The sequence below is a fragment of the Lynx canadensis genome, chromosome B2 (assembly GCF_007474595.2).
Source record: "Lynx canadensis isolate LIC74 chromosome B2, mLynCan4.pri.v2, whole genome shotgun sequence".
Taxonomy (NCBI): Eukaryota; Metazoa; Chordata; class Mammalia; order Carnivora; family Felidae; genus Lynx; species Lynx canadensis.
This window is the reverse complement of record NC_044307.1, coordinates 40,325,140-40,336,147: the sequence shown is the minus strand read 5'-3', so window position 1 is coordinate 40,336,147 and position 11,008 is coordinate 40,325,140. Positions and strand designations below refer to the sequence as shown.

Genomic DNA, 11,008 nt, shown 5'->3' with positions numbered 1-11,008 from the left:
TCTTCAGCCCCGCCCCTCGCCCCGCCCCCGCCCAGGTTCCACCCTGCCCCCGCGGGGCTAGCTTCGCTGCTGGCCCGGAGCGCCCTCTGGCGTGTGCGCATGCTCCCTGCTCCTGACTGCAAAGTCCTCCAAAGGGACCTTCTAGGCTGCGCGCCTGTCGCCCCCGATCGGGTCCGCCCGCCCGCAGCGTCTCGTTGGTGTTGCCGGTGACCTCCGACCCCGCGACCGCGGGGCGGGGCGGGGAGGCCTTAGCTCCGGGCGGGCGGCGGCAGCTGCAGCGGGACCCGGGAGCGGGGCCCGGCGCCGCCCGGGCCGCGGGGCGATGTGAGTCGGGGCGCGGCGGGGCGGGGACGAGGCGGTTCCACCGAGGCCGCACCGCGCCGCGCCGCAGTCTCCGCTCCCTCCAGAGGAAGCCCAGGGCGGGCGGGCGGTGGAATCCCGGGGCTGGGGGCGGGGATCCAGGGACTGCGCGCGGCCCCGACCTCCCCCATTGCTTCCCAGTGTCTGTAGAAATTCCCCTGACAACCCCGCAACCTAAATCTGTCGCTCACGCCCCAGAACCACCCCACCCCCACTCACCTCCGGACACACCTTCGCTAGTCCTGGAGCCCTCAGAACCCCCTCACTCTTGCGAATTCTGTTACGCCCGCAGAGCCACCATTCTCCGGGATGCCCCCGAATGCTTCCAGAGCTCTGTGGCTCCTCTGATCCTGCATACGCCCCATTCTCCTTGCACCATGCTCAAATGCAAAAAAACTTGCCCACGTTTCTCTGAGCCCTCTTACATATTTTGAGTCCCCATAATCCCTGACACTCCGCATCTCCAATCCATACGTATCCCAGACCTGAGCCCCCTCTTCCTGTCTCAGCCAACGTAACCCCCTTCAGTGAAGTGTCATGATATATCCTGATACCTTAAAGACAAATGAAGGGGACAGAAAAAGATGCAACACCCTCCCCCATCTTGCACCCTGTAGTTCTTGGTTTCACCCTCAGACTCCTTTTTGATGGCTCAAGCCTCGGTATTTTCCCAGCTGCCCGTCTTTAGGCTGTGTACATCTCCCTGAGCCTGCTTCCTTCTTCCAGAGAATAAGCCAGACCAGGGGGTGGGGGTCCTTTTATCTGGGAAGTTGCCTGAGGAAGCAGAGCCCAAGGGGCCCTGGGAAAACATACTGCTTCTGGAAAGCAGGAGGGTGGGATTTCAAGGATCTCCAAGGTCCTGGCTTGTCAACTTGTCCACCTGGGGCTCCGATCTCTGAAATTTTGATTTATTGTTAGCATGTATGTTAAAAATTTTAAGCCTTTCAGAACTTGGAGAACAGAAAATCTATCAGGTTTCCAAATGTGAGATTGAGGGAGCTTGTTCTGGAAGAGGCAAATGTCCATTTTAGTGACGTTTTTCCTATGCACTTCTAGAAGTTATTTCAGCGAGAAACTGCAGGTTACAGATGTTTCCCTTGAAAACTAAGGCCTTGAGGTGGGAGGTGGGAGGTCGACTTGCCAGACTCTCCCAGATGCTTAATGGCAACAAAACAGACTAGAAGATTGGTTTTCTGAATCTTAAGCCAGCGTTCTTTCCCATACATCATAGTGTCCTTTTGAGAAAGCTCTCTGTAAAGTTCCCCACAAAGGTTTTGGTGTTGGTTGTAACAGGATTCAGATGGGGTCGGGGTCTAGAGGTAACTTAAAAGGTTGCCTCAAACTCAAACTCATTGCTGCTGTAGGAATCACTCCCTCTCAGCGCCTGTGGGGCTTGGAATTGGTGGCCCCTTTGCCCTTGATCTCACTTTCTTCTTTGTGTTTCTGTCCCCTTAGGACCTGGAACAGATAATCCAGGTGGGATGGACTGACAGCAAGTGAGTTTCATTAACAATTGGGGGCGAGGATGAAAGGTTTCCACTAACCTGTGGTCTCTGTCTCCTGTGCTAGGTGAGCCCCAGGTGTGTCCCAGAGGGATCCAGGTGACTTCTCTGCAGACTACCTGCCATGACGCCCCACCAAGAACAGGGGGAATAAAGTGGGGGTCCTTCCCCATGCCCCTCCCATGGTCAGCTCCCCAATGGCCTGGGTGAGGTGAGAGCTGTTTATAGGAGCCACTTTTCTGGAGTTTTCCAAGTTGGGAGGAATGGGGGATATAGGTCAGGATTGTTCAAGGCTCTACACGTTCAGTGGGAGTTCTAGAAGGATATCTAATCCTACAGGTTCATTTCTTGTATCGAGTTGCAACCCATTCTGGTTGGGATCGTTCTGTGCATTTGCTTGCTCCCGTAGGTCTTTCAAGCTTGGTGGTGTCCTCTCCATTCTAGACAGAGGCCCAACCATTGTGACATATACTCCAAGTGCCATAATCCTGGAGGGAAAAGCCAGATAGTAAGTCCTCTGGTCTCCCCTTTAGATGAAGGAGAGAAAACCCAGCATTTATTTTTTCCATGAAGAAATAGCTAATCGAGGTTATAAAAATTGTGCCCTGTTTTAAGTTCAGTCTTCTTACTGTATCTTTTGGCCATAATGTAATACCCCATGGAAGAGAACATCAAAAAGATAAATTTGAAGTAGACGTTGGGATGGTAGTGAGGGAAAAAAAGAGAATTTGGGAGATGTGGGAAGGGTGAGGTGGAAAAGAAGACCAAAAAAAAAAAAAAAAAATGAAAGGTCCAGGCTAAAGTGTCGGGGACTGCCCAGTTACGGTTTGTTTGCTAAATCTGAATGAGGGCCCCAAACTAGCACCCACCTCCCCCTGAAGCAAATCACTTCTTCTGGTTCCCTGCTTGTATCCATTCCCTTCTTTTCCTGCAGCCCAGGCTTCCCTTCGCTTTCATTACATCTGTCAAAATCCTACTCACTTTTCAAGGTCACGGTCAGATGGTACCTCTGAGAAGCTCTCTTCCATCCCTCTGTCAGAATTAATCTTTAACACATCCTCACTTGAATTAATGTTTATCCAGGGCATGCCTGGCCCTGGATTGAGAGTGTGAATTTCTTAAAAAAAGATTTTTTTTCCAATGCTTATTTACTTTTGAGAGAGAAAGAGAGACAGAGACAGAGACAGAGAGACAGAGTGTGAGTGGGGGAGGGACAGAGAAAGAGAGACACAGAATCTGAAGCAGGCTGCAGGCTCTGAGCTGGCCACACAGAGCCCGACGTGGGGCCCGAACTCACAAACTGTGAGATCATGACCTGAGCTGAAGTCGGACGCCCAACCAACTGAGCTACCCAGGCGCCCCGAGAATGTGAATTTCTTCGAGGAGGGACAGTGTCCCACTGTGCCCAAGAGTAGGTGATCACAACGAGGTCGTTCTGCCAGAGTCCCCAGAGTGAGGCTTTTTGGAGCTGACCTCGATGACCTTATCCCTTATGTTTTTCCCTAGGGCGGACTGGCTGCTCTGACACCATGGGGAGCTGCTGCAGCTGCCTGAACAGAGACAGCGTCCCAGACAACCACCCTACCAAGTTCAAGGTACCCACCGCCCCCTCCTCTCCTGAGCTCTCCCAGCACGGCCTCCTGGGCTCGGGCCAACCTGTTGAGTTGCCTCTGCCTCCCTAGAGAAGGTGAAGGGACAGGCTGAGGTTGTGGCTCACTAAGATGCCTCAGAGCTGCTGAAGTGGCCTGGGGAGCGGGGCCCAGGCTGCTGCCAGTGCTGTGGTTCTCCTACGCCGTTACTAACTACAAAGAATGAAGAAATACTGTGATGAAAAATCGTGCTTTTAGAACATTCATTCCTGCCAATTTATCTTTGTAGCTTTACATGTATATGTATGTATGTGTGTATATATGCATATATGTATGTATGTATATGTGTGTGTGTGTGTATATAAATGTGTACACACACATACACGTATGGTGGTTTTTTTGGAGAAAACAACAAAAGTCTCCATTAATGGGTTAATATACATGAAGTATTTAAAGCAGTGCATAACACCCGGAAGCCCAATATTAGTGTTTGCTGTTCACTTTGGGAAGGTAAGGCCGGGCCCAGTGGACCTGTGCACCCCTGGCCACCTGCCACCTCTCACCTCCCTGTAGGGGGAGCCCCCTCCCTGCATTCAGCTTGTGAGGCACAGGTTTCTCCTGCTCACCAGAAGAGGGAGCCCCTAGCAAGGGCCTGGAGTTGGGGAGGGGGTGGAGAAGGTCTGTGTTCTGTCCTGGGCTTGACTCTCCCCCCGGGGTCTTAAGATTTTGAACTTATAATCATACCCCTTCCTCCATTAGCGTCTGGTCCTTGGATACAAGCGGTGGACCATCCGAGGTTATCTAACCTTGGCCGTCAAACCATCTGACCTTGGAGGTCAGCTAACCACCCCTGCCTCACTGCCCAGATGACAAAGCAGAGGCCTAGAGAGCTGCTGTGGGTCCTTGGCACTGCTTCATCCTCTTAGTCTCCCAGCGATCATTTGGCATCTCCAGGGAGTCTGGTAGAGGCAGGCGAGCCCCCTGACCCCCCAGCCCTAGCCCTGCATTGGCCTGCTTCCCAATGGCTCTGGGACCCCTGCATACTTGATGGGCTCACTCAATGACCCTTCTGTTCCCTGCCCCTCAGGTGACGAATGTGGATGACGAGGGGGTGGAGCTGGGCTCCGGAATCATGGAGCTAACACAGAGCGAGCTGGTGCTGCACCTGCATCGGCGCGAGGCTGTCCGCTGGCCCTACCTCTGCCTGCGGCGCTATGGCTATGACTCCAACCTCTTCTCCTTTGAGAGTGGCCGCCGGTGTCAGACGGGCCAGGGTGAGTACCAACCCTGGGATAGGGGCGAGGGGCTGGGGCCGGAGGTCATAGCTCAGGGGACCATGGGGAAGCCTGTTGGCTTGGCAGGTGTTGCCCAGAGAAGGGAAGGTTGATGGCCAAGAGCACACAGCATGTTGATATGGAACTAAGTGGACTCCCAGGCCGGTGCTCCTTCTCTTCGGTCACTGCGGCCCTAGCCTGGGACCTTCTGTGGGGGCATTTGTTGCACAGCCCATGGGAAAGAGCCAGTGCTCCCGAGGCCAGAGCCTGCCTGGGAGAGCAAGCAAGTTCTTTTCCCTCTGTGACCAATTTCGAGGGACCCTTGTCCACTACACAGGAACAGACTTTCTTGTGGGCCCCCAAGTCCTATACCCTGGAGCCATGAACAGTGAAGGGTCAGGGTCAGGGTCAGGCTAGAGGCTCTGATTACCTTGGGCCTGCATGGCTTGCGAATGCTAGGCTTGGGGAGGCCAGACTCTTGTGTCTCTGATATACAGAGTAACCCTGGAGAAGTTCATCCTTGTCTCCTGTCACCTGTGGGCAGCGGAGTATGATATGTTCTCCCTTCCTGCCCTTTCTCCCTGCAGCCAGGGGTCAGAGAGTAGTGATCATTCCATGAAGTCAAGGCTAGAGCCCGCCCTGGCTCTTTGAAGGAGTAGCATGGTCTCAGCTTATCTTGTAGGACCCGGGCCTGAGCTCTGCAGAGAGAACCTAGTACGGGCTTGTGTTGGATGCAGTTGGGGTTGTGACAGCAGGGTTGCGACGAACGAGCTTGTCTGATGAGGCCACCATCACAGCAGTGAGCCTCTGATGTCCTGCTGGCTGCGAGCCTTCTCCTCCACGCATCTTACCCTTTGCTTGTCTGAGGTAGGGGATGTTAAACACTGGCTGAGCAGAGAGAGGACAGGAAGGGGCTTCTCCTCCTCGTGGTATTTAAGCAGCAGTTGGGATCCCAGAGGGGTCGCCCTAGGCCCCCACACCGGGTTCTCCTAAAACTCCAGGCTTTCCCAGCCTTTTGTAGCCCCTAACATGTCTTGCCAGAAAGGTACTTTTCCTTCCCCACCCCCCTCCCCTTGCTGTCCGTCCCATCCCTGCAAACCTCAGTTGTCCCATACCCCAGCCTGGTTGTGGTGCTCACACACACCCCAAGTAGCCTCCCCTGAGCCCTGGACCCTGCTGTTGCCAGGTTGGGGTAGAATTCCAGGCTGGCCCAGCACCCCAGGGACATCTTTGGAGCCCTTGAGTCACGGGTACTCCGCCCAGGCCTGCCGTCCCTGGGACTGTGAGCTGATGCATTGGAATCTGAGGGGCCGTCAGGACAGCTGCATTGAGGAGACACAAGATGGCCTTGCCATGTGTGTCCTAGAGTGAGTCTGCTCGTCCTTCCTTCCTTCCAGCACCAGAGATTAAGTTCCATGAGGCCAAGGGCCCATCCAGAGTAGACATTCCCTCTCCGGCTAGGCAGTGGCTAAGTACCCAGGGAACAGGCAACGAACAGGACAGCTCTCCTGCCCTCGTGGAGCTTGGAGGTGGTTGGACTGGAGCCGAGGCTTGGTGCCCTGGGTAGAGCTCCTTTTTCTGGGGAGTGATAGGCAGAGGGAGACAGGGGCAGCATGTGAAGTGTCATCTAACACAGTCCAGCCTCTTACCCTTTATCTTCAGGGCACAGCCCCAGTGCGTGCTTGAAATCACAGATAGTACGGAACCCTGTATTCACCATGCATTCCCTTATACATACGTGCCCGTGATAAGGTGTCATGTATAAATGAGGCGCAGTAAGAGATGAACAACCGTTACTAGTAATAAGGCAAAGCAGTTATAACAACGTACTGTAGGAAGAGCTAGGTGAGCGTGGTCTCTCTCAACATGCCTTACGGTAGCGCCCTCACCCTTGTGACGAGGCGAGATGATAACATGCCCCCGAAGTGGGAGGAGGTGAGGGGAGTGATGCAGGCGCTGTGACCTAGCGTGAGGCTGCTACTGACATTCTGAAAGTCTGTCAGAAGGAGGCTCATGTGCCTCTGGACCCTGGTTGACTGCGGGTGACGGAAACTGCAGAAAGCAAAGCTGTGGATAAGGGGCAGCTGCCATCCTTTTCTGCTTTGGTGTTTACTTCTCTTCCCCTCACCCGTGTTCACACACATCCTTGTGAACACGATTTAACCGTGGGGGAGTATAGGTGAGGTATTAGATCTCTAGACAGTGGTAATGGATAGTGGGGGGGGACAGGAAGGGGCCTGGGGCCCAACTCCTCCTGGAACTCTTGGATTTTAGAGTGTGCTCAGGATGAGGAGGGCACTTCCTGTCCCCTGCAGGCCTGGGACCGGCGTTCAGGGACATTTTCCTGAGCTTTGTGCGTCCGTTCAACCTCTCTGGTCCTTTCCTACTGGTACACGGTCAGAGGGGCCTCACTTCTTCCTCTCCTTCTTCAGGGATATTCGCGTTCAAGTGCTCCCGGGCCGAGGAGATCTTCAACCTGCTTCAGGATCTGATGCAGTGCAATAGCATCAATGTGATGGAAGAGCCAGTCATCATCACCCGCAACAGTCACCCGACTGAGCTCGACCTCCCTCGGGCCCCCCAGCCTCCCAATGGTGAGGAGACCCCGTCCTGGGCACTTCAGCCTCCACATCTGTACGCACAAGCACAGGCCCAGGCAGTGCCGGTCTCGGAGGCACGAGTCAGGCAGGCAGGTGGGATGGCTGGGCGATCCATGCTTCCAGGACAGTTGCCCACCATCAGATGACTCTTGGGGATGAACAAGTCCCTGTCTGGGCCAGTCAGGTGACTCATGCTGACGCTGGGGAGTCCTGGGCCTTGTATTGACTGATGGTCTGGGAAGCAGACGGGGAGACGTTGGGTTTCCATGGAAACAGCAGTCTGGAGCTATTTTGCTTCCTTCCGTCTACTGGGTCATACCCGGCTTGGTTCAGGCATCTTTGCCCATGACTGATTTCTGGAGAGGTTCCCTCAGCTTCTACTTATTTATTCACTGAGTCCACACTGAGCCCCTGCTGCATATTTTGCTCTCCATGAACTGGCCCATGGTAGGGAGCGGGGGACGGTGCGGGGGTGGGGGGGGGCGGTGCGCAGAAGAAATAGACATCATTCCCTGATGTCTGGGAGCTTCCCTGAAGCTCACTGGCAGAGCTAGAATGAGATGAAGGGACAGTGACGACAAGGTGGCCTTAAGTGTTTCAGATAAGGCTGTAATGGGGGAAGTGGGGCTCACACTGAGCTTTGAGGGAAGGGGCAGGGTTTGAACCACCGAGAGGTGAAAGATAACAGGGGCTGCTGGTTCAGTAGAGCTAACCATCTGGGGGCCCTGGGAGCGTGTCCCCTCCCGTTGGAGGACTCCCAGGACACCACACATGCAGTGGCAGGTGGTTGGCAGGTGGTTGAAGTACCTCCCCCCCCACCACTGCTGACCTGGGCTTGTCTCCTGTGTGCCCAGCTCTAGGCTACACTGTCTCCAGCTTCTCCAATGGCTTCCTTGGCTGCCCAGGGGAGGGCCCGAGATTCTCAGCACCCCGGCGCCCCTCAACGAGCAGCTTGCGACACCCCTCGCTTGGGGAAGAGTCCACTCATGCCCTCATTGCCCCTGATGAGCAGGTGAGCAAGCAGCTGCCCTGCTCCTCCCCGTCGGTCTGGGTGGGGATGGGGGACCGGGAAACAGGGCGCCTCGTAAGGATCACGGGAGGGGAGGAACGTTGATAGGGTCCCTTACTGTCCCAGAAAGGGATGCAGCTTCCCTGGGAGGTGTGGAGGACAAGGAAGAGGGGGAAACTCCAGCACTTTTCCCCTATGCCTCTCTTATCCGTTCCCTTCTGTTCTCTCCTCCTTCCCTGCCCTCGGGCCTACCTGCTTCCCTTGGACTCTTTCCCCCAGTCCCACACCTATGTCAACACGCCAGCCGGTGAGGATGACCACCGCAGGAACCGGCATTGCCTGCAGCCCCTGCCTGAGGGCCAGGTGCCCTTCCCCCCGCAGGCCCGGGGCCCTGACCCACGGGACCCCCAGGTGTTCCTGCAGCCGGGCCAGGTGAAGTTTGTGTTGGGCCCAACCCCTGCTCGGCGGCACATGATGAAGTGCCAGGGCCTCTGCCCCAGCCTGCATGACCCCCCGCCCCACAACAACAACAACGAGGGCCCTTCCGAGTGCACTGCCCAGCCCAAGTGCACCTATGAGAACGTCAGTGCGGGGCTGCGGCCAGGGGCTGGCTGGAGACTGAGCACGGAGGAGCCAGGCTGGAATGGCCTTGCCCACCGCCGGGCGGCCCTGCTGCACTATGAGAACCTGCCCTCCCTGCCCCCTGTGTGGGAGAGCCACGCCCAGCAGCTGGGGGAGGAGGCTGGGGATGACGGAGACTCGAGGGACGGGCTCACTCCCTCCTCCAATGGCTTCCCTGATGGCGAGGAGGATGAGACCCCGCTGCAGAAGCCCACCAGCACCCGGGCTGCCCTCCGTAGCCATGGCAGCTTCCCTGTGCCGCTGACCCGCCGCCGAGGCTCCCCGAGGGTCTTCAACTTCGATTTCCGCCGGCCGGGCCCCGAGCCCCCCAGGCAGCTCAACTACATCCAGGTGGAGCTGAAAGGCTGGGGTGGAGACCGCCCCAAGGGGCCCCAGAACCCCTCGGTCCCCCGAGCCCCTGTGCCCACCACCCATCCTGCCCGCAGCTCAGACTCCTACGCCGTGATTGACCTCAAAAAGACCGTGGCCATGTCCAACCTGCAGAGGGCGCTGCCCCGAGACGATGGCACTGCCAGGAAAACCCGGCACAACAGCACCGACTTGCCTCTGTAGGGACTTCCTTCCTCACGCTCCGCCTCACGCTCCTGTCCCCTGAACCCACACCCTGGGGTTCAAGGTTGCTTTGCAGAAGGGCATTGAGGTGGAACCAGATGCTTCCCTGCGCTGGCTGGGGTCCCCAAAGATATCAGCCACTGAGTCTCCTGGTCTCCGAGTTGGGGAGAAGAAGGGTGACCAGGCGAGGAGGGAGCTGTGACGTAAACTGTGAAGGGTTCCTGTGATGCATTTAGTGCCCTCCCGTTATGTCCATTTGTCTTGTCTGTCGTCTGTGTGTTTTCTTTAGTTGAAATTTGGAAACATTTTGTACCTGTTGATTTTATTTATCAGTTTATTTTTCTATTTATTGTTTTAAATGTAATTTAACATATTTATTATTAATATAATTATTTTTAAATTCTGGCTTGGTGAATGATGTCGCATTCTTAGGGAATCTCTTCTGGCATGGTTCTAGGTGGCAGCAGGGGAGGGCTTACAGAGGGAGGGGCTTCATTCTGGGCAATTTGGGGGTGGGTAGGGTTTTTATGACACGTCTGTGACCGTTTCTTTCTCCCCTCTGAGAAGCCCTGGCCCAGAACCTAAAGTTGCCAGGGACGGACGTGCTGGCAAAGGAAAGCGACAGGACAGCTGGAGTCCTGGATGCACAAAGGGGATCTGGAAGGAAAACTGCCCTAATGGGAACACCCTGACCCTCCCAAGTTGGCAGGGGCGGGGGAGAGAATTTCGTGGGGGTGGGGCTACACCAGGTCTAGGACCCCTCACCGATGTCCCTTCTGCCACCAGGCAAGTCCCAGGGGGGTACTGCTCTCCTCTTAACACCCTGGCCCAGAGGTGGACCCTGGATCCCCCTTGGCACCCGCAGCGTGGTTAGATCAAGGCTAGAGCCTTTAAACAGGACTTTACTAAAAGCCCAGAAATAGCAAACATGAAAACAGTTTCATGTGTGACTACACAGTTGTCATGTGTGACTAATCATACTTCCCAGAGAGCTGCTCCCCAGGAATGGACTCTTTGAGGTGCTTCTACCCTACCACAGGGGTGGGGCCCTGGCAGAGCTACCACATCTGAGCACCTGCCTGGAGCCCGGGGTCTGCACAAGCCCCTGCCTGGTTCAGTATTGCAGGAGCTTCCTTGTCCTGAGGCTGCCCCTTCCTCCTCCTCTCACTGGCCTCCCAGCCTCCAAGACTCCGTTTCTAGCTCAGACCCCTGAATGGTTAATCTGAAGGAGATCCAGCGTCTGCGATAAGCCACTCAGGGCCTGGGGGAGGAGTGGGAGCAGGGTTTGCCCAAGACTTAGGGACACGCCTTTTTGTCTCTGGTCACTGCTTGTGCCCCAGCTCCCTGCCCTGTGGAGCGAGCAGACCGATCCCCCTTACCAAGGAGACCGGCCAGGGTAGGGCCTGCCCAGTTCCCTCTCCTCCTGCCGTCCAGAATGGCACCGTCCAGACTTCAATTCCGGGACCGCCCTCTCCCCTGG

The 11,008-nt window shown here is 55.9% G+C and overlaps 1 protein-coding gene across 2 annotated transcripts; it reads left to right on the top strand.

Annotated features, from left to right (window-relative positions):
- Nucleotides 1–262: 262 nt before the first annotated feature.
- Nucleotides 263–9,853, top strand: FRS3 (fibroblast growth factor receptor substrate 3). 2 transcript variants are annotated; one of them, XM_030315485.1, is made up of 7 exons: nt 263–324; nt 1,930–2,073; nt 3,369–3,457; nt 4,539–4,725; nt 7,158–7,319; nt 8,180–8,337; nt 8,614–9,853. In XM_030315485.1, exons 3-7 carry the CDS (start codon nt 3,392–3,394, stop codon nt 9,526–9,528), a joined length of 1,488 nt encoding a protein of 495 aa, XP_030171345.1. In that variant the 5' UTR covers nt 263–324; nt 1,930–2,073; nt 3,369–3,391; the 3' UTR covers nt 9,529–9,853. The 2 variants fall into 2 exon arrangements, with proteins under 2 accessions (XP_030171345.1, XP_030171343.1); XM_030315483.1 differs by lacking the exon at nt 263–324 and having other exon boundaries at nt 419–2,073.
- Nucleotides 9,854–11,008: the final 1,155 nt, after the last annotated feature.